General features: G+C 34.3%; 2 protein-coding genes across 3 annotated transcripts in view; both read right to left on the reverse strand.

Annotated features, from left to right (window-relative positions):
- The window catches only part of stol (voltage-dependent calcium channel subunit stolid), a 48399-nt gene extending 45242 nt beyond the window's left edge, over window positions 1–3157 (reverse strand). For both annotated transcript variants that reach the window (XM_085191447.1, XM_085191446.1), the window contains exon 1: window positions 2935–3157. In XM_085191447.1, coding sequence (XP_085047573.1) covers window positions 2935–3029 — 95 coding nt within the window. In that variant the 5' untranslated portion in view covers window positions 3030–3157. The remainder of the gene's footprint in view (window positions 1–2934) is intronic.
- Window positions 3158–4362: 1205 nt separating this feature from the next.
- On the reverse strand, window positions 4363–24535 carry ptc (protein patched). Its single transcript, XM_085191053.1, has 16 exons — window positions 23310–24535; window positions 17657–17849; window positions 12981–13126; window positions 12587–12801; window positions 12087–12294; window positions 10310–10579; window positions 10063–10203; window positions 9845–9974; window positions 9483–9727; window positions 9045–9230; window positions 8726–8866; window positions 7603–8472; window positions 7259–7441; window positions 6698–6940; window positions 6208–6531; window positions 4363–6008 (listed from the first exon to the last, which is right to left on the reverse strand). Exons 1-16 carry the CDS (start codon window positions 23457–23459, stop codon window positions 5712–5714), a joined length of 3942 nt encoding a protein of 1313 aa, XP_085047179.1. The 5' UTR covers window positions 23460–24535; the 3' UTR covers window positions 4363–5711.
- Window positions 24536–24788: the final 253 nt, after the last annotated feature.

Below are 24788 nucleotides of genomic sequence, written 5' to 3' on the forward strand. Positions count from 1 at the left end.
GATCTTATCTGTTCTATTCTATTCTTTGGCGGTTAGAAAGTGCCAGTTGAGCACTCATCACTTTGGCTAAGAATAGAAACTCAAGATGATTGTGAAAGAAAGGAATAAACAATTACATCCATCATAGTAGAACTCATCTCCTAACTTTTGTGTAATTATATTTATTAAAATAAGATAAAAACTCGGTAAAGCCATAACTAGCCTTAGTTTAAGCAGCCATTCGTTTTAATAAGAAGAGAGTGTAAGTGTCAAAAGATAAATAATACTTGATTAAAGTACATTTGCTCAACATACATCACTAACGGGAAATCAAAGAACTTTCTATGTAAATATTATATCCAATTAACTATAGAAAAACAAATCAATGGGTCGCTGTGAAGTGCGCTAGTTGAATGTATCTTACTACGCCGGAAGTCCTGTATTCAACGATGTTAGAGTAAATGTCTGCGTTGTTCATTCAAATGTGTTTCTGTGTAAAGAAACACAGTTTGCATTGATTTTGAGACATCATTACATTCGAAAGTAAAAAGAATTTAATACGCCTGATAGAAGCATTTTTCTTGTCAATAAATCAGTTGATGTTTTTTAATACTTTTCGTAACAGTTGCGAAATTTCTTTTTTTTTTGTTATAAGAAAATAAATAAATAATATTTACAACGGAATCGATAATTGATAATCTAACATATAATTTATTAACAAACAAAATAATACATTGTCTTCTCCGTTTTTAGATAGAGAGAATCTATTGTCAAAACACTCCCCCCTCATCGAACTTAGGCTTGGCGTTGCCTTTCGCCACTGGGATGCACCATTGGACGTTCAGTGGGACTAACCACCAGGGAGAGGTAATGAAAATAATTATTTACTCATATGGGCTACGACATCGCAACGATGTTAATAAGACGATAGTTAATTAATATTCATGGGTCACTTACAATGCATGCTTACAGATGTTTCTTTTAAATAAAATTATATATTGTGCAGTTCCCTACACTCAGAAAGGGGATCAAACTCCGAATTACCGCGTTTGCAGTTAGATACTGTCCCACTGCGCCACGGTGGCCTCTCCATTTTTACTTATTCTAAAATGTAATAAAATCTTAACTTTGCCTTTTGTTTAAACAGTAAATATACGCAGTGTACACTTGTATTCCTTATGAGAGTAATGTTGGCGGTTTGTATTTTAGCTATTTCTTTATGTATTTTTATAGTATATATTTTTCTAATTTTATTTTAATTTTACTCTATACAACCTACGTAATACAGAAATATTATATAAAATAATGTCGCTATCTTATTTAACCTTAACTATTATATAATGCCTAACGTAGGCGCACCGTAAGTTTCTGTGCTACGCCTACGATAACTTCCACCTTCCAAACAACAGAAACTAATAATTAAATAGATTCATATATAACTTTGTAAAAGCAAATAATTACTTAAGCAAATGTTCGACTTATATATTCAACAAGTTTTTAAACAGAAATCTATCTAGAATTTATCTTTTTTAATTTAAAATAAATAAAAAAAAAATACTACACGAACATAACATTGTTTATTAAAGTATAACAAATGTTGGTACATGTCTCTATTATTTATATATATTTATATATAGTCTGACATGGGATGTTTGGCACAAAGCCTGAAATACCCTGCAGTCCCAGCTGCACGTCTGCCCTAACACGAAATGAAAACACTTCACTACGAGTGCTTTCATCATACAAAGTAAATTCGTTTCACTTACTATAAACAACTTGATGTAAGAAATTGTTTGTGCTAGGTATGCAATTGACGCTTTCTAGTGATTAGCGTAATGACTTAATTCTTTTTTTGCACATAGCAAGAGGAGGGAACCTAGTGTTAAGACAAACTGTTCCCCACCTTCCGCCCAATTTTCGAGGTATTCAAATGTCTTAAATATTAATTTCAAAGGTCAATTGTCAATGTCTTAATTAAAGATATGAATAAACTAAAAACATTTATTTGAAAAGTCAAAATTATCATAGTCAATATGTATATTATTACTAGTAATTTTAGCATTTCATTCTAATACTTCCATTACACTGCCATACATGTATTGGTATTGTCCAGTCAGCTATAACATAGCAATGGAATATTATGTAGAACCATTTAATTGCGGTCATCTTCAGATATATGTGTAAACCTCAAATTTCTAATAATCTCACTAGTTTAAACTAAACTTCCGCATTTTATTATATTGATTTTAAGGTGCAATAAAGGTTTTCTTGTAAAATTACTTCTATTGTGAGAAAACCTTATTTGTAGACTAACTTATGCAATATTTTATGAACTAATACGTTCGTAATATCAACCAAGAACCAAGACAAAAGCTCTGAAAAAAAACCACCTCCACCTTACTGTAAATGTCAAGTAATAATTTAACATATACAGAAAATATTCGATTAAAATATATTTAAACCTTATTGCTTTTATATATATAATATCTATCACTGATGTATAAGCAACCAATACTATATAGCGCATACAATCGTCGGGTCGTAAAGCTCGCGTATAATAAGAATACTAGCTGTAGTAGCAGTAGTAACTCTTATACCGTAGACGGACAATTAATATGATGAATGAAATGGTATTTCAGCTAATATCTAGGAAGTTTGCTTTATTCAGGATTTTAGAGGAAGTACTATATTTTAGAGATGAAAGAAAAATCATACTATAATTATTAAAATAAGATGAATACAGGTTAGTTGTTATCTTCATCAACTCTTAACTAAGAATTGACAACCAAAATGGGGTTTTAGCAATATGTTTTACTTATAATTAGAAATAAAAAATTATGCACATCATTATACATTTTGTAATATGTGTCTATAGTAAGAAATCTATGCAAACTATACATTTAAAAGTAATTCTCTCATTCTATTCATAAGTAAAGCTGAGCTTTAAATACATACTCATTGTGAGGGATATCTTCGAGCTGGTTGGCAAGCGCGGCCGCCAATAGGGCGAGGAGGAGCAGCGGGCGCCTGGTCATGGTGCCTAGCGCCATCGCACTCGCCACATGACAAGAGGAACACACTCCACTGGGTCTCTACATGGGATCACACCACTCGCACTGCACTGCAATGTCACCAGGACTGAGGCATCGGGGCGTGCGGGGACGAGTGGACGTGGCAACAGAGTGTACGGCGGCCGCGCGCCCGTCGCCCGTCCCTCCTCACCGCCGCGCCGCCCGCCCAGCCGCAGTGACGCTGCGCGCGAATCATACGCCCAATAACGCAGCCCTATTATTGAGATTTATTTGATCATGCATACACTTGATGGTCAGAAACGGTCGACCCTATTATTATTCTCTAATCGAGGGTGACATTTGCGAGCATTCTTATTATAGGCATATGTAACCCTATTATTATTTTTTTCAATTTTTTCTACAGATTTTACAAAATTTTGTCATGACGAGAGGTTGTTGTCATTTTGGGAGCGAAGGCCGTCGAAGGCGCCGCGATGGACGAGGTTCAGGGCCTCGGGCGCCACGCACATGCGTGGGCACGCCGCCAGGAAATCCTTTATTGATTCCCGCGCTCCCGCTTTCTAAGGAATGTCGCAGGCGTTGTTGCCGCCAAAATTTTACCCGCCTTCTATTATAATAGCGGATTAGGGATCATCGTACGCGGCGCAGATTGATTTAATTTAATGAAGCAATAACAGATAAGCGAATCGTGGTAGAGCAGCAATTTGTTTATTTGATCGCTACTTTTGTATTGTTTAGTAGGAAGTCAAAGTTAAAATTAATTTTTAAAATCGAGAGTCTCTTCTAAATATTCCTTAACAAAATCCCAATGAGTAAAAACTATTACCTTAGATAGTCCCGATATACAAACCGTAATAAATCCTAAAAGTAACAAAACAAATTATCCTTCTAAAGAATACTTGAGGCGGAAGAACTTGGTTCGTAGAACGAAATCGTTGTATTTCGCTTGACATAGAGATACTAGAATATAATCATTAATAAGTTCTGTTAGCTGATTTAAGTTAAATTTTGGTTAAATTAAAAGGCTGAACAACCGTTTCATGTTGAAGGGTTACAACGTATTTGCGATGTAATGACTTACAATATTATCTCTTCCGGGTCAACGGAGTCTAACAAGGAGCTTGGCCCATCTGCCAAGAAAAATATATACAGTTATAATTTTATTAGACCAAAGGAAATGACTTTAAAGAACTCAGGTATGTTTTATTAGGTATTCAATAAAAATAAAAATTATATTAAAAAAATTGGCGTCAGCCTTAAAATATAACTTAACGAGATTAATATTGCGTGAAATAATGAAAAATATTGTAATTAATTTTAATCGAAAATTTTAAATTAAACCAAATTCAACTTCTTTGTAATATTGTTTTTTTTTATTTCATAAAAGTCATATCATAACATGTATTTTCTTTAAAAAATATATTGCAGTAAAAGAGGAGGGAAATTAAAAGACAATTTTGTATACTTGAAATCTAATTTAACAATCAAACAGTTTGCTTTTTCGATGTAATAATATGTCTAAGTTTTTCGACAATATGTCAGTTAAAATTGTATAAAAATATAAGTTACGAGAGTAGACAGCTTTCGATTGTGCGTTGGCGTCGCGTTAACTAAACTACATATTATATCTATATTTACACAGAATTAAGTTACATGAATATAAATTAATATAAACTAATAAGTACTCTGCACAAAATGTCACAACACTAATCACTAATTTCATAACTGAGGTCAGTTGACTCTTAGCTCAGATCTAGGCCACGTTATAGATGTTTAATCATATAAATATATTAATATTATATTTAGAAAAGAAAGTCCAATAAGTGTATGACATAAATTCTGTTACTTTTACTTTTTTGCATTTTAAATCTTTCAGTTATTTTTATCTATTATTATCTATTATATGAATGAACATCTGAAACGTGTAAATGTCGACTATTTATTTTTGTACGCTAAGAGCTTGTTTCGATCGCTTAATGCAGTCTTTATATGTGACCAAAGGTCAATACAGTAAAAGGTATAAAACATCTAAGTAATCTCATAAATAAACGCCTTACCTAATATACATCTACTTAAATAATTTGTACAATAAATCTGAGTCCACAGATCTTTCTGGTGAGAATTATTATAGACACGAAATAAATAATATGATAAATTATTATTAATAATATTCGACCACAGTCTTTAGACGTGAAATTGTATCAAATATGGAAGAATGTCTTTAAAATAGGAACACGCGAAAGGTTTACGATGGTTTCTTGTATGTTATTTGGTCTATACATTAATAATATAAATTGTGTTACTTTATATATAGCAATCACGTAGAAGCACTAGTGTCGCTATGGAATGATTACAGTATCGTCACTTACACAATACAGTTCAAACTAGCACTTCTAAGACAATATAGCCTCAACTATAACAGAATTTTATTGTGAAGTCTTAAAATTATTCTCGTAATACTGTTCTAAGGTAAGTAATGAAATACAAAACCTTAAAACTTCTTCTACAATGACTAAAATAGATGATTTAATAAGCAATCGTTGACTTAAGTCAATTGTGTAGATAGTAATTTAATAACATAGTTCTTTACACGTCATTTTCCAGTATTTATAAAATATTCCCTAAAATAACAGGAAGACATGCATTATTTCCTTCTTGATAATTTATTACATCCAAATCCTTCATTTATTCTATAAATACTCAATGTCTGGATGAGTCGCTTTCGTGTCCTGAATCTCTACCGTTTTCTCTCGGAGACGCTCGATGATCTCTTTCGTCTCTGTACCGGTCCCTTCGATCACGTTCTCTTGACCTTTCTCTATCCCTATCTCTTTCTCTCTCGCGGTCTCTGTCCCTGTCTCTATCTCTGTCTCTATCTCGGTCACGATCTCTATCGTCGTCACGATCTCGTCGGCGATCGTAGTAATGGTACGACCGCCTTGATTTTCTATCACTTGGTGTTACTACTTCCACTTTAATATTAGCCGTTGCAGTAACCTGCAATAAAAAGAATTTATAAAATATCTAATTTTATTAAAATGCTTGTTAATAATTATTAGTTTATGAAGAAATCATTAAATATATGCATGTACACATGCATATATTATGGGTAATATACAATGTAAAGTTCTATGATTAAAAATAAAGATAAATATCTCGTTTTATAATAAGGATTAAATAAAGCTAAAACCCTTACCTTAGTTGTAATAGCTCCAGAATGAGATTTGGTAGGTGTAGACCGTCCTGAAGCCGAATCACTACCATTATAAGTAGTAGTTTCAACGACCACTTCAGGTTGAACTACTATAGATTGCATTGATGATTGGACTGAATGTGCAGAACTGTGCCAACTTGAGGGTTCCTCCGTAATAGTAGTAAGGGAAGGAGCACAAGGCCTTGGAGCTGATTTACTCGTCCTTGATTTTTCCTTGTCTGAACTTGAACTGGACTTTCGTTGATGTATTGGAGAACACTTTGGAGAAGGTGTGGACAAACGTTCTGGATGTTCTAATGGTCGTACCTGTTAAATTTTATTATTTTTATTTATAATTGAATATTAAGGAATTTAACATAGAAAAAGACAAGTAAATATATTATTAGTTGATTGTGCGTAAATCGTTAATGCATCATTAAGGCTGCCAGAAATCACATATACATATTTTATTTTAGAAACAAATATTACTAACCTCAGCAGCAGGTCCCAATATAGATAATATAATAGGGAAGAACAGCAAGCCATCAACCAATCCTAACATCACTAGTGCCAGTAACAGGCGTAGGAACAGTCTGGCAACGAACCCAAACTCACTGGCAGCCAACATGGATGCCGCCAGTGCGGCTGCCAGAGCGCCGTGCACTACTGGCGCTAGCACTGACTCTAGTGCCAGAGACGCGCGACGACGTTTACAACCTATTGATGTTACGAAACCCTGTAAAGAAAATATTTGTTAGATATTTTATATAAAATTTAACTATTTATAATATTATTTTTTTGTAATTATGAGTATGATATAAATATTAATTTCAAGCCGATAGTTAAATTGCTCGGTTATTCTTATATCTTAATATATTATGTCTTCTTTTTGAGGGACGGTCGAAATGGAATGATTTTCTAATAACTTTATTTTATCCTGTTTCCTACCTAATTAGAGACATGGTGTAGAAGAATAAAATATAATAAAAATAAATAATAACACTGATATACAATTAGTAAAATACAGTATTAAGATAAAAAATAGAAAACTCACCAGACACAAATGAACAGTAAAGTGTACTCCGCGACCAACTGCTAGCACCAACAAGACAGCGGGCATCGCTGATAGCTTCACGCCTAACAGAGCCATCACACCCAGCAGCTGTAGTACCAAGGTTGCCAGCGATAATGTCACTAGTACGGCCGCCCACGCGTTGAGTAGGAGAACCATTACCGCCTAAAAAATATATTAGTATTATAATTTATACATCAAACTTTTAATTTAAGTAATCTCATTATATTATTTATTTTAGCACAATAATTAAATATTTGTAGCTTACAAAAACATATAAATTGAATTAAAATAAATCAATACTATATATATATAAAAATACTCACAATAAACACAGCCGCTAGAGCACAAGCGAGGGCCAACAGAAGAGATGTCCTCAAATACAAATACTGCTCCCAGAATAAGAAGGGTATTCCAGATGGAAAATTGGGCAAACCCTTCGCTTCGTACTTCAAGCACAACTCTCGCACTGAACGTATCAAAGTCTTTATACTGTCCGTATCACTTAAACCAGATAAGTAAAACGGTAATTGTGTATAAGTTAAAGGAGAAGACTTTTTAATTTCCAAATGAACATCTTCTGGTGAATGTATCCATCTTTGCGGTTGCGGTTTTAGATTGCCTTGCGACGCGCCATACGCCAATGCGTCGTTCGTTGCCCAAGCCGATAGGTAGTTGTAAAAGGCTTTTGGATTTATTATACCGTCTCTATCAACTAACCTATGACCTGCCGTTATAAGTGATTTATCTATAGGATTATCGACGTGACCGGTTTGTACCATCAATTTGTATGCCAATATCCCTTCGTCAGTTGCGTTTTTGCACCAATATTCTTGAGTTATACAGCCATTAGCGACTTCTTTGTCAAATGCTGCTTGTAAGTCAAGCAGCCAATCTCGGAATAAGCTCAACCAAAACTTCGTTAAACCGCCATTGTCGTTTTTAATTATATTCGGTATTCGAACAAATTGATCGTGATATTCGTATAACAGCCTTTGATTTGTTGGGTATTCAAAATCGCCTTGCGTCACAGCGTACATATTATAAAAACCAAAGAATTTTTCTTGTCGAGAAAGGAATTCATGTTCGTCCGTATTTTCCGGTACTATGTCTGTTAAATCTAATCCATCTTTTACTTTTGTTGCTCCCCAGACGCTAGCTAGTATTACAACTATTAAGGCTAACATTGATGTCACCTGTAATAAAAAATAATTAATTTATATTTGTGGAATTTCAACATATTGATTATTATTATTATAAATCACACATAACTAGCCAGTTATCCGTATGATACCTTAACTAGGTTAAGTTAAGAATTAGTATCATCATTAAAATTATTTATAATTTCATTTCTTTTAACAACTTGAAAATATAATACTCAATAACATACCAAAATATTAGCTAAAATAACACTTATATGCATATTATCGATATTTATTTACGGCTTACCTTAACAGCGGGGCGCATTATGAACGGCGCGTACTGGTTCTTGACCCACTTGGTTAGGGACAAACTTAGGCAGCAAGACTTAGGCTCTTCTTTATTTACATCCGGGTCTAGAGGTTGACGGGTTGTATCTAATCTGCTGCTCTGTAAGGTCAAACGTTATATCGTTAATATAATTCAAGAATTAAAGCCCATTTATTAATTTAAAGGCTTAAGGCAGAACGAATTATTTTACGAAACCATATTTTGCTTAGGTATTATCTAAATGAGAATAAAAATTAATTATAAAAATGTCTTATTTATCTTAAAACTTATATAATACCTTTTCATTTTTTGAGTTTCTTGACTTAGTTCTTTCTGGAACCTTTTTCTTGGGCAGTGGACTTTCAGGCATCAAACAACACAAAAGATCTGCTCTTGCGGCAGACCTTCTTCGGAGGTCTAATGAGATCATCGCGGGGAATACTAGTAGCATAGAGCCTAAGTTGAATAGAAGCAGGATAGCCGCCTAAAATGTAATAATCAACTTAGAAACATGATACATTTATACATTTTTAATATTAAATTAAATAATATTTTTTTAAGCTTTTTATTCAAAAATTTATCTCTTTCGCGTAACTAAGATTATCAGTTCAACTCTCACTTGCAATAATTTTAATATTTAACGCACATTTAAAATACAGATATTCTCAATTTGTCTCGACTAGGTGTCTTATGCGTTTATTTAAATAATGCAGGACAATTTTTTTATACAACGTACCTGTAAACAAAACACTCTGAACGCCGGTATTGGCAGTAGAGCGGCCGCTAGAAACGCCATAACATTGCATAGCGACGCTAAAAGCACACTCAGTCCACTTTTCTTCAGTACAAGGCCGGTGCGCTCTTCGCGCGACACTTCTGCTTGCTCTACGTACGCGTGCGTTAACAGAAACATGTCCTGTACACCGAGCCCTAGGGCTAGAAATGGAACAATTTGCGTACTAGAAGCGTTGAATGGTATACCTGGAAATGTTATATTAAATATAATGGATATAAATAATAAAATTAAATACAAGAAGAAACACGAAATAATAAAAAAAAAGAAATTAAAAGTGTATTATAAAAATAAATAAAAATCACCTAGTAAAGCACAAAATCCTAATCCAGCTGCTACAGTAATAGAGAGAAGCATAACTCCTGCGATCCCAACCCCCGCTTGTGAACGAATGGGATCTCGCCATTGTATTAACGTAACAGCAACATAAATTAACTGAAATAATAATTTAAATAAAAAATAACTGAAAATAAATAAAAGACAAAACAAACGAATAGAGTTAATAATATAAAATGTGTATTACCATAAACATATATCCTAATATAATATTCTTTAGTGATACTTCAGAGAATTTTCCAAGAATATCATTTAGTGTCGACGTCGAAAAGGGATAGAAACTATACGCCGATGATACTGCTCCTGAGGTAGTCAATTTTCTCACTTCCTAAAAACAATAAAATAAAATATTTAAAGTCCGCAACTTTCGAGCTCTATATGGTCAACACGATAAAATGTTATGAACAAAAAAAATAATAAAGGAAGGTACTTACGGCGGCGAACTTTCTCTGCCAGGCATCCAGTACGGCAGCCGCCTTCTCTTGGTTCCATCCAATTTGGTGTACCTTATAATGATCTGACCAATACTCGTACATTTCTCGCTCGCCCATTAACTGTACAACGGTCTGTAAGGCGCGTGCCCTCCGTAAAGCCGATGTGGAATTCCTCGTAGCTCCTCCCACGATTAACTGTTCCGGCCAGTGCATGTAGGCTGCCGCGAAACCGTAACAGCCGTGCGATAGTTCGGCAGCTACATCTGGAATCTAAAGAGAAGTTTCTATGAATACCTATATTAATAGTACTATAAAAAAAATAAGCTTTCACTATACTAGTAATTAATAGAATATAATAATCAAACACAACTTAGTAAAACTGAGAATACTAAATTATATTGTAAATCAAATTTTAGAGCATAAATCGCATATTTATAACCCTAGTGTGACCAGAAAGAACAACATTTCGGCTTAGCCACGGGCGGCCTCCGGTTAATAAAACTGTTACAGGTGCCTTTGAATCCCGAATATTTGGGTACAAAGAGTAGTACAAAATTTACGATTACGTGGAACTCCCCATTTGTACGAGTATTATTGATATAATGGTGTCATTGTGACGGACGGAGCCGGCAAACGAGGCCTATTGAAGCGTGTATAATGCGCCCGTATGGAGCGGAGGTGAGCGCGGGCGAAGGGACAATGCGAGCCCGTTCAGTACCGAAGTCCTTCGCCGAACGTGGGTGGCACCGCCTTGCTGCACACAAAAACGCACCCTACCCACTCGACCGAGCTTCAAATGCGCTGTTTGTTTAACACAATGAACGAAACGATTCAATAAAGTATTGATATGCAGTAACAAGTGAGATTTACACCCGTATACCTGCGGAATACACACAAGCAAGTTGTAAAATGTCGGAATGACCGTTTGTTAATATTTGTAAATTAGAAAAATTGGTTAAAGTATGTTTGTAAGTACCTTCTCGCGTAATTATTATATCACAATGCCATAATATATTAATTTATAACCTCTATTTAATATAATATGCCTAGTATTTCAATGAACTCAATTTTAGAAACCAGTTTGTCTGTTTTTATCATTTATTAGTTATCACCTTGGTAGTGTTTATTAGTACAAGTAATAACACTAAATACATATATGACCAATAAAAGTAATAATTATTAAAATATTTACTTGCGATACGAATATATTTTTAGGCATAAAATTATTATGGCATTCTTAGTTTAGCTTTCTCAAAGGGCCGTCGTATTCGTGGCAGGTAGTTACACCATCTGCCAGGCGGTGTCCACTTTTATCTTTCCTTATTGCAGTTTCTAAATATATTTATAACTACAAGGCCCATAGACGTAATATTTAATAAAAACTTGAATATATATATTGATTTATGTATAATTTTCAATAATAATATTATTATATATATATTATTCACAGAAACTGCCGTATACATAAAAGAGCCGGGAGTTATAACGTGTCCTTAATGTATGTAGAACTCACGCAGGCGTAACAAATGAATCGTACATCTCAATCATTATTTTGTATACAAAAAAAGGTCCGTAATTTATGAGCGCATATCTAATGGCAATAAAGACATCTCAAACTACACACGAAGATAATATGTATTCGAAGTATTGGATATTGAAAAGAAATATAAAATTAAAATAACTGCATCGCATAAACCATACATTCATTTGTGAATTAAAGTTAAAGCAATTACTTATATATTATCACATACATTGTTACTAAATACTTAAAACTTACGTGACCGGATTTCTTGTTCGGCGCCGTGGCTGGACAGTTCTCGTCCTTGGGGTCGAGGCACGGTTTTTTCATGTAGGCGGAAGTGATCCCGGCTCTCTTCATGTACGCCTCCATTGTGCTCAGGGGGAATTGAAACTTCAACTTCTTCACTTCCTCTAATACTTCCAGTGGATTTAAATGTGTCCATTGTAATTTTTCTTTTAGATGTCTGAAAAATAATATATTTTAATCATGGATGATTCTTATTTTGTTATATTCGTAGTCGAGTCGAGGTATTATGTTAGTGATATACTGACATTAACAAGCAATCGACAAATCTCAAAATCAATTGACCGTAATACGTCAATCGTGATTAATTATAACGAAGGTCCCTTTCAGATACATTAAGGTAATAGAGGGTTATATTATATTTAATAGTAATTTACTTACAACACAATAAATTAGATTTAATAAAATAATATTGTAACATACAGTAGTTTAAGTAAATATATTAAACTTACGGTACAAAAATAGGATAATCCGGACCAAGTAACTTGGAGCCTTCCCAGAAACAGTCGAGTGGTGTGATGATAGCACACGGGATGATGTTGTCGATGATTGATTCAATGTGATGATAGCCCTCGAAGTCAGGTATGCTTGGACTGTAGCACAAGTCTTTAAGTCGCCACTCGATGTCGTACATATGAATTGTAACGCGCGTCGCCGACTGCACCACCTTCATCATAAATATATATTTCAATACTTTTAGTTAAGACTATAATAATTACTAAATGATATAGGTTCATTATAGAATCTCTACATATATCTTGCAATTTATAACATAAATTCTTAAGAGATCGTCATTATTATTTAAAGTAGTATTTCTTTAATTATTCTGTAGATAACTTGACAAACCTTTAAGTGTTCTAAGAGGGCACCCGGATGGAGTAACGAGACGTCTGGATCTTTGGCAGTTTGTATTACTAACTGATGTGTTGAGGAGTCGGCCTCGCCTAAGGCGTGGGCGGTATATTTTAACTCGGCCTCTAGTCTACCACCCTCTGTAACAAAAAATAATGTTATATATTAAATAAGCATAGTAATAAGACAAATATGGAAATATAACAAATATAAAATAGATCTTATTTAAATTGCTCTATCTATATGGAAAAAGGTACGGACCATATATATGTCTGTAGAGTTTAAATTAATTTTTAAATTAAAAAAAAATACTCTTTTGTAGACAGACATAGAATCTAAACAGAAGAGACGTAACACCTCCTGATTTCACACAAAAGTTTGGCTAAAATATACATACATATATTTTTGGTGATATTCTGACAATCAATATCCTCTAGGTATACTATAAGGTCAAATTAATATGCTGTAGGTACACATACTATGGTTATCCAATTACACAGTTAACTAACAAAAATGTATTATTCCGCAAATATTATAAACATTGTTTTAAAAGAAAAGACGAGATATCGTAAAGTGAGATAATATCAACACCGAACGTATTATTATGCATAATAATGCTTACTTATAAGTTTTATGTTCTGTATCTATAAAATTCATCTGTCTTAGGTGGTCTCATATCGCGAGTCAATTTTATGTAGGCATATCGTAATATGAAATACGTAAAGTCAACGTTAATAACATTATAAATGAAAACGCAGTAAAGCTTGGATTAAATTAGTATCTTTTTATCCCGCTTTGGTACATTAAAATAAATCGTCACTTAATACGATTGTCGTTACACTCGGACAACTCAATTTAGTTACTCATGCTTCTTACCCTCGCGTCATATAATGGCCGACTGTGTGAATTTACATAAACTTGAATAGTTTTATATATAGATAAGTTTAAAAAAGTTCATTCTTTGCATTTGACCTTATAGTTGAAAATATTTCAAGTATTTAACATAATTTTTTTCGCTTGTTAAAAATACTAACTGTAGCTTTACAACTTTTGACAATTTAATGTTTATTATTGCCGCATGCATACCTGCGTAATGTATTCAGACCTTATCGCACCACTGCAAGGTGCAAACTGTACAACTTAATTTTAATTATCAAAAACTTTTATCAAGGGAGCCAGACCCTCGATGTTCACAAAAAAGTGTAGTCTAACTTTAGCTTATCCCATCAACGCCTATAGCTTATTGGTGTGTCGACACATTTGTTACGGGGCGGAGGAGATGTGATAGTTAACACTGTCAGTGATTTATAGGAGGTGCGGCTGTTGTTCTGCGCAAAGGCAAATTGTGAAATTTTAATAATAAAAAATACTATTTAGACAATATTATATTAATTATCGTAAATATTTACTAGATATATTTCTTTATACCAAATAATAATTTGTTTTTTAAACATAAAGAATCCTATTGAAATAAATTAAAATTAAGAATCATCTTCGTGAATTGAATTAAATGAATTTAAAAAATATTTTCCAAGTAAAATGTTTATTCGTTTAATATACATTTTCTGGTAAAGCAACGAGGATTCGTTCCAATGAACACTCGCCCTGCTGATTTACGAATCAGTCCGGTTTAATTTTTTTGCCTCATATCAGGTAGGAATGCGAGGTGTTAGAAAAAAATGTGGCAACATTATACGTTCTGCTGCCAATTTAGGAAAGTGATATGTATCTTTTTAATTAGTGTCGTTTGTGGAAAAAGCAAAGAACTATCATTTTTAATTAGGAATGAAGCATCTAACTATGCTATAATTACAATTAGGTAATTACATAGAAAAGAAGAATATAATCTATTCCATATTTTTCTAAAAAGCAGGAAACTTTGGATATACCGCGCTAAGCGAACTTAAAAAAGAGGTTTACTAGGAATAAGTATTTGTGTACATTTGTTAAAGACATGTGTGCTGAAATGTCTCACGATGTAACGTGTAACTGAGGCAGTTAACGCCTTCACACTGCACCCAAGGAATGCCATTTATTTTGGTCGATAATTTATGGCGCTATGTATAAGGATACATGTAAAACATTAAGGACTGAATGTTTTAAACTTAATGGTGTATAAAACTGTATAAATTTCGTTAAAACTTTAAAACATTTTCTCTTAAATTATATTAAGTAAGCAGCATCTACTCGATGAATCTATTACTCTTTTGCAAACCATTCTATATGTAAATTGAATTATAATTAATAACTAACAGAGGGTTGATAAAAACATGATTGACGCTTCAAAATTTTTTGCGAACATTGAATGTTGAAGGAGCTTAAAAAGGTATACCATCACGTCGTTTTAAAAAATATTTATCTTATTTTACCTTTTATTCTCTAATAAATGACTGAATGATTTAATTGATTATTTGAATTAGTTTATTTATTAAGACATAGCATAGCAAACCACCGCCGGATATTAAAGATTATCATAAACCAAATGAAATTGAACCGAGCTTATTTCGCCCGCACAGGGCGACTCTATTTTAACACCTACTAAGCCGTGGGCGCGATTTACGACACACACTCTCTGGAACTTATTGATACTGATCTCATTAAAACAAATGAATACACTTATAACATAATAAATAGCAATATGAGAACTGAAAAACCATTTGTTGTAGGAAAGAATAGTTAAATCAGTCGTGTTAAACTACCAACAACTTACGTTACCAAGGAAATGGCTTAAATTGTAATATGGTATGCAGTTACATGATTCTATCTTTAAAGATACCAAGTTTGCCTTAAGCTTTGTTGCATAATATATGTAAGGCAGCTCGGATAAGCCTCTGAGGTCATCGCGGGTTATCCTGGCAATAATTCACACGTCGTTATTCACACATGCGCCGTCTGCGTTTTAATATATGTCAATAAGAAATACTAACAATATCATTTTGTCTACAGTCAATGGAAATATAGTTTATTGCATTCAGAGTGCGTGCGCGCCGATAATGACAATATTCCTTTGCTACTCGCGGTAGCGGACGATCGCAATGAATGACGTCCTGGGCGAGGGGCGCGGGGCGGGCGGTACGTGCGCGCGCGCATGTGGTTGTGGCCACCCGCGCGCGCCGCGCGGAGCCCGTGTGGTCCTCCTCCGCCCCGCGCACCCTCAAGCCCTCTATGCAAATTAGCCAGCGTAGACAACAGATGGATAGCGGAATAAACAAAATGCTTTTTTAGATAAAAAAATATATTGTAGTACATGTAATAACAACTCAATATGTCTCCGTAAATTTAAAACTATAGAGCTGTATCTGGTATAATTAGGTGCAGGTTTGTAAATATAGAATCCAGTTTTATCTCAGCGCGTGAACCCGAATAGAGTCAATATAACATTAACAGTTTAGCAGTGAAAGTTACTACATTCTTAGATATGAACGAGAGGAGCGAATATTGTAAAATTCCGGTCATGGCCAGTAAAATATTCAGGTTGAATTCAGGTTTGTAAACAAAAAATAGAAGGTTGTAGTACTAGTAGAATAGGATATGTAAAAAAAGCTTTGCATAACGTAAGTATTGTTAGTTCTTGGAAAACTTTGGATGGCAGATCTTAACATAAATTAAACTTCCCAATATTGTAAGTATATAGTAGATTCTATATTAAATTATGTTCTTAAAAATGTATTATATTATCTTATTAAAAAAAATAGGAATGTAATATTTGTCCTCTAAACAATGTTGTAATAGCGTTTGACCCTGATCGTGGTTCAAATTGGTAAGGGCCAGCCAGTGTATAACGGCCCGTGTCACGGTCTGAATTCGTCGGAGGAGAAGACGGCTCAATCTCAATCTCGCGGGCGCAGGCACGGACTCGGGGCACAGCACGACGTCTCCACACAAAAGCGAGTCGGACAATCAAGCCTTCATTTTTTGTGTCTCGATAGATGTGTTATACATTTTTTGTTTTATTGGTCGTAATTTCACGTGGGGATATTTATGAGTGGCGGCGGACCACCTAATTAAGTTGTTGGGTGTGCAGGACGTTTTCGTATTGTTTAACACCGTCGGTATTGTACTCCGATAGGGCTTAGTGAGGCCGTTACTTATATTTGTTTATGTTATTATTTGTACGGTAGCTGATTATTATAGACGATTAGGTAGATAGAATAGATTTTTTTTTCTTTTATAAAATCTTTTTAGGTTTTTTAATATTATTCATATTGCAATGTTTCATATTGATTTTCAGTACTCAAGTTTATAAGTTATAATATGAAAAAGAAAGCGAGAAGCTTTATGTATTAAGGTTACCGTATAACTTTCAAGAGCAAGCGAAGGGCTCGCGACGCGACAGGTGCATCAGTAAACGAACGAAACGAACCGGACACATGTACGCATTAAAAATATGTTTGAGGAATTTAAATTTGCCATGTTTGTTATATATGGTGTGTGATGTGCCGCGGCGCGCTGTGTAGTCGCGGACGAATGCTGCTCACGTCGTCGGAGACGGAAGCGGCACAGCACAGACGACCCGCTGGCGAGCCCGCCTCGCTGCATTGGTATTCAATGAAATGCACATTGTGCCACAGAGTGCTTATCTGATGTACTTTTACGGTTTTTAGATTGTATACATTCGATAATGGCGCAGTCGACTTCAGTTGAATAATTATAAAGCTTATTTAACGTACCTTGAACCCAGAGCTGATCCACTCTCGTGTGTATTTGAGCAGACTTGAGGCCTACACAGAACGTGGACAGCACCAAGATGGCCACGAACAAAACTTTCCCGGCGTCCCCTTGTAGGAAACAGCCTAAAATAAATAGCTGTTCTTGTAACCACGCTCGTATCCACAAAGACGTCCTGCCGCCTTCTATATTTCCCTGTAGAAGAAGAGAAATTGATATTATATTTATTGTATAGGTTCTATAAATTAGAAAAAGGGTTTTACTGAAAAAAAAATTGTTTTGCAATATAACCTTTTCAGACCTTCGTTTTAACATACGTAAAGCCTAAAAGGGTATACATATCCATAGTGCGTATGGCATACGGCATACGGATTACAGTACATTATATAAATACAAGATAGACAGCTTACGCCGGCAAGCATTACGTAGTAGTCAACCGTGTTACGATCACTTTATAGAATGTCAAACAGAAGCCCGTGTTTATAATCAAATGTATAAGTTTGAAGTCATCATTATATCGATGGCTCTGGCGGAAGACGTAATGGTACGAGGATTTAAACGTCGAAATAATTTCCGAGTTGATTGTGATTAATGAGAGATACGGGCGGGCCCGGCGGCGAATACTTGGCGCCATGGAGCGGTCATGCCGGCCACGACCGTCTTAGGCGCTGGACACATAGTTTTCGATAAAACCAAATTGTTCTTGATTATATCTAATTATTACATAAAAGGACATCTCTTAAACTTACATATCTATATACGTATATAATAAAAATGTAACTGATTGCTGTCTGTACATGGAAGATATGTGAGGAAATTTATTATTTGGGCCATTTATCAATGTAATTCTGTTAGACAAGGTTTTCAACCAATTTCAACCAATAATGTTTTTTCAAACTTTTGTTGTGTTAAATGATTGTCGTAAAAAACATTGTATAAGAAAAAAAATATCAACGCGATTATTCCATCTAATCCTAGGCAAGGCAAACAAGGTTACTATAGTTTTTGAGATAAGAATAGAAGATGTAAAAGAAAATATAATAAACTTTATCTTGCTAATTAAATAAAATTTATGACATTTCACATTTACATATAAGCAATTGGCCAAAATCGAAAAAGGTAGTCATAATATAAAACTAACGTGAACTTTTGATTTAATTATGTTCCGCCATAAATCGAGATAAAAATCGGCACGTTTCTCTATTTTTAATGACATATTTATTATTTGAAATACAATTCTAATATTTTGCACTATAATTTTTTGTACACTAATGTAAAAAAAATGAACCGAGTCGCCAGCTGAGTACCTTATATGAGATATTATAAAATTGATTTTTTATTTATATATATTTTATTATTTTGAACAGCGATTTCGTTTTCTAATTTAATCGTTTATCTGTAAATATATTTTAAAGAAGCAATATAAAACGGTTTTTTGGGTAGATTCCTTTAGATGAATGGAGATTAAACCTGACGAGTCACGCTGGGTGGGCGTGACGTCACAGGCGGAATGCGCCCGCGCCACCCATATCTCTACCTACGTAGAGTACGTAGCGCTGGTCTGGCTATCTACAATTACGTACGAGCATAAAGGTCTCATTCATAATGACAACAACAAATTAACTTCTTTAATATACTATGTAAAATATTCACTAAAATATTTATTACTATAATTAAGATTAATTAATTTACTATGAGTGTAAAATATAAAAATAATACTAAAAATATCTAAGTATTATAAGTAGAAACTGTTTTTGTTTTTAATTAAGTTGCTTTAACTAGTAGGAATTAAAAATTATTAATAATATTATAATACGATATTGTATGAACGCTGTTTACGTAAGCGCAATCGGATTAGACCGAAAGAGATCTGCAGTGCGGACGCGATGGAGACACTTCCTTTAGATAACAGATCGGGCCATTGTGTTCACGTTCTCACGTCGACTGGCTTCACCAGCAAATGCTCTGATAAGCTTCTTACGCTTAAACCTATCTCACTGTATGTCAATACGAGATAAGACCTAACATCATGTTTCCTGCAATTGTTCAAATGCAAGGCCAGTCGCGGGACTGGTTGTGGGTTCTATCCCCAATCGAGGAAATGAAATATTTATTTAAATTTATATTTTTATTAACACCAGGTTCCCTCTACCTACCCTGATGTGTGCGGGATACAGAGTGAAGCTGAGTTTAAATACAAGCTTGTCTACGTAGCACAATGATTAATACTTAATTTGTAAACACATTTCTTTATCATCTCACAGGAAACGGTGTTCAGATATATATAGACTGCATCTGGATGATATTATGAGTATACCGCCCGCCGGCTGACTTTGTTCTTATCGTGGGGTCGCGCCACTTGTAATTGTTATCTATTTGATGACTTAGTAAGACGCCTGGAAATAATACTATTTATAATTATGTTATTTTAAGGTTTATCACCTCGTAGCTACCGGCTTCGTTCGCATTTAATTACTATATAAGCTGAATTATTCTAATAATGTTTACAAAAAATATATTTAAACCGAAAATAATAATACTATAACATAGTTTGTTGCTATAAAAATAAGTGTTAAGTTATTTACAACACCTAAAATATGCATATACGTAGGTAATTAAAATATTTATCAAGGACACTCGCGTCGTCAATTGGCCAGTTGATCGCGCGCTCGTCAGCTTCTGAATGTCAATGACACCTACATATGACTTTACGTAAATTTAGAAAGACCTTTGAAATATTTCGACGATTTCCTTTTTTTTGTTTTGAACTACTAAGTAATAAGGATAGTTTTCCCATTTTTTTTATTATGAAAAAAAAACATTAAATTACTCTTCTCAGTAATTCAAAACATTAGCGATTTTTCACTTTCGATATTTTACTTATCGTTTTATTTATATTATTTGTTTTATTTATATTATTTTACTTGATTTCCCAATTACACGAACACGAACATTGTTTTTGAGATTTACCGTAATCAACAATTAAAAAATAAAATAAACAATTAAATAATAAAACAGTCCATTGACGTTGCGTAACTAATTTGAGTGATACCTAGCCAGAACGACATACTCGTGTAAGCGGGGTTAGTTGTTTCTTGGGCTCACAACGCAAGTCTAATTATCATAAACAAATAGGTACGAAGTACCTATTATACATTTTGTACTACTTTTTATAGGCAGAGCAAAAATTTTTTACTAACGAGTTTAGAAATATAGTTAGTTGTGTTTAAAGCTATATGTGTAAAAGTTTATAGGCAATAATGTAGAGAAAGTTACCAGTTACAAGTTAGGCACACAACCGGTCGAAACGACCATGGGACTTCTCTTTACCGATAAAGCACTAGGTTACTAGAGATGCAATAAATAAAAATGTGTCAAAAAATGGGGTATAAATAATATAACAATGACTAATTAAAGTTTAAACAAGTTTTCCGTACCGTTAACAAAACTACTATTGGTATTAAACTTCAATTAAGAATTAATGAAAGTTTACATGAACGAAGGAGTGTTTAAAATTACGAAATTATTTCTGAATTTTAACTACAGAAATATCTCCATTTATTAAAATATTATATATTATATATATGCGCATTATAAAATTATACACTGCACCTGCGCAGCGACCAAGGACAGGAAACGAAAAATTTAATATTTTCATTTCTTCGCTCTGGTGTCGACGCAAAAGCGCGGCGTTGAGTTCTGACACTTCAAAGCATGTAGTGAATGGGAAACGGACGTGAGCACGGAGTGAATGGGAAACGGAGTGACTTAACACTAGGTTCCCTCTGCCTACCCCGCTATGTTCGGGATACAGCGTGAAGCTAAGTTATTTATTATTATTTTTTAATTATATACGAAAACTGGACATATGGTAATTTATTGAATTGGAAGCGAGGAGCAATGATGAGTAAAAATGGCAATGTGCACTGAAGTGAAGTAACCACGTGTTACGTTCAGTGGGTTGTCCCGACCGTGCTGATTATCAACAAATGATTCACACTGTAATTCGATATTTGCGGTTTTAGTAAAACGCCCGCATTCTTTGCGGTTTACCCTAATTACCCAAATTAAGACATTAAGCACACCACTCGCTGTTTTTGCAACGTAACACAACCACATTACATAATCGTATTTTAATATCAAATATTCAAAATAAATACATTACGTATACAGATATTTTGGAAATTGTTGTAGTTTGTATAGTTTATCAGATTATATATATAAAATTCTTCAAAGGAACACATCAAAGAATCAATTTCCGAAGAATAGTTCATTAGCCATTCTATTCTTTAAGAAAATACCCAGAAGTCCGATGCACATTTGAAAATCGTGGGTGTAGTAACAATCATTTATAGGTTTCCAGCGCAGCTGCCGGCCGCCGGTGCACGCAATGTTTGGACGAAGATAAAACATAAGGAAAGACACTAGTTGAAAGGAGATGAAAGACAATTTCAAAGAAAAGGAAGGAGGCTGCTCTTGGGGCAAGCAAGAAAGGGATACTAGATCGGAAACCACAAGATGTCTCAATTCCACGAGGCGAACGCTGTGCGGTCCTACCAGATATACTTATTTTAAAGAAATACATTCTTCATTTTGAAAAAAGTTAACAGGCTTTAAATAAATCTTATGATGTTACGATAATTTGTTTGTTATTGTAAATTAAAATATCTTTTAGAGGTATATTTTATCATTAAAAAAACATTCTATAAATGAGATATAAAACAATATCTCAATATTGTTAATTGTTATTATTTATTATAATAAAAAGTATTTATCGACTGTTTTTAAACTCTAAATAAATCTTTATATTGTAAACTGAACTGTGTGTTCGATAAACGGCATTCTCCACGTTGATGGCTCTATCGGCGCCGCACCGCCAGTGCGCGTGCGCAGCCCCGCGCCTTTCCCGCTGTGCCTTAATTGCTTCATCTCGTATACGACCGACTTACAATAAATATCTACCTACAAGTACTTCTATCCAATTTTCACTATATCATTACAATGCACACAGCTGTTTAGCTTAATAATTTCTTTAGTATGAAAGCAATTATTATTAAAAATAAAATTCTCTCATTTATACTTTAGGAGTTTATTGCTTTTTAGGATATTTTATGGTCGGGATTAAGTAATTATAATGATTAATTGTATGTGTATGCTTTTGATATTTCTTTCACAACGTTAAGCTTCTTTGAGCTTTAAGCTATGGAAGCTTTAGAAATTTTTTATTACGCTATGACCATTTTGCAAAAATTTGTTGGTTCAAATTATCATAAGAAAAGAAAAATTATCTGAGCTATAATAATAAATATTAGAAACTTACAAAACGGCATTAAATATTAAAAATTTTAAAATTAATATGAAAGCTTTTTGTGAACTTTTTCGATTGCGATTACTTTTTACAATTATTTAATAGCTTTTACTGCTTGCTTCATTGAAAAAGATACTTATACGTTATCAATGACAATCATAATTGTTTGTATAAAAGCCTTTAAATAAGCGCGGCCTTGATAGTACTCACTACAACCACTAGCCGGCGCCACGGCTCCCTGCTATCGCGTTCCTAAACGAATTGACATTCGCAGAAAAACAATCACACGTGCAATATGACAGTCGAAATTTGACACTGGAACTTCAGATAAGTAATGAATATAGCACCTTTTCAAGTTCGGAGAGAGCGAGTGCGGCATCCACCCAACTGGTGCGTATGTACAGATCAGCGCTGTGACGCGCCTCGGCGGCGGTGGGGCTCTCGTGTGCGGCCGCTATCCGAGGATTCGAAGGAGCCTCGGAATCGGGAGCCACCATGATCTCGGGGCCAGACTTGTCACCAGTATCCTCATGAAGACGGCCGGAATCCGTCTAGCGGCGCACGCTGTCATATCACTCGCCGCCACATAACCACACACTTGTACACCCAAATTCTACACTCGTGTTTATCACTGACCGAACGAAACACGAAACGACACCGAGTTTCGATTTTCTAGTGACAACAGAACGGCGTGTCGACACTGGCGCGACCCGAGCTGTACTGAATCAAATACTAGCTGGATACATGCACTGGATGTTTGTGGAGCCGCCATCATGATTTGGCCGATTATGTTGCCGCTCTTGCGTACGAAGGCGTCCGACAGTCGCCGGGAATGACCGAGGCCACAGTTTGAGGACCACACACGTAAGTCGCCCGTCTCGCTCTACTCCCTCCGAGGGGGGATGTGACGCAGTAAAATAAGAGCATTGAATGAAACTGCATGACCATTACAACAGGTTACGTTTCGATTGTCACACACTGTACTATTTTATTTTAATCTAAAGATACTTACATAATATGATCAGAAAAAAAATATCTGACCCTCAACTTTAGCTAAATATTCGTCGTTGATGACAGCAAATGTCTTTATTTAAGCAATTTTTTTTTTAATAAATATGTTTAATGTTTAAAATAATACAAGTTAGACAACCAACACAAGGGAGAGCATTTACTGGTTAAACATTATGTCTGTATACAGATAATAAAGGTGGATCAAACATTCGGATGCGCCATATTATTTTGTTTACAGAGTTTTCTTAGTAAAAAGTCGAGCGAACGCGCCCCTGGCAAGACGGCGTATTGGCCCTTTGAAGTTACCGACATAAAACGCCGCCGGCGGTGATTTAACTAATGAATTTATTTAGCAGGCGTGCCGGTAGAGTGCCTCCGAGTCAACTTGCCCTATATAACTATATAGGAGAATACTACAAATACCTAATAAATACGTACATATATGCAACACACATTTATTATCACGTTGTCCATCAAAAATGGCCCTTCGAGCCATGAAAGGATAATCTGCTGTCATGTAGATACGGCAATTCAGTCGATCGATCAAAATTAAAGACAACTTACAAAATTGTTTATTGTTTTATTTATGCTTTGTAATAATACAATTTATTTTTTTTCATTTATGTCATATTGGATTAGATTCATTTAATAAGACTTTAAAAAAGAGATATTATTATTTACGCAGTTATCAGTTTATATAACCTAATTTCAGTCAAACACCTAAATTTAATAGCTTAACAATTTCACATTATAATTCACAGAAAAATAATAAAATCTTCCTTTTATCTTTGGTGGGTAGACTGACAAAATTTTAT

Source organism: Heliconius melpomene, chromosome 10 (assembly GCF_056956725.1).
Source record: "Heliconius melpomene rosina isolate 202511_hmr_F chromosome 10, ASM5695672v1, whole genome shotgun sequence".
Taxonomy (NCBI): Eukaryota; Metazoa; Arthropoda; class Insecta; order Lepidoptera; family Nymphalidae; genus Heliconius; species Heliconius melpomene.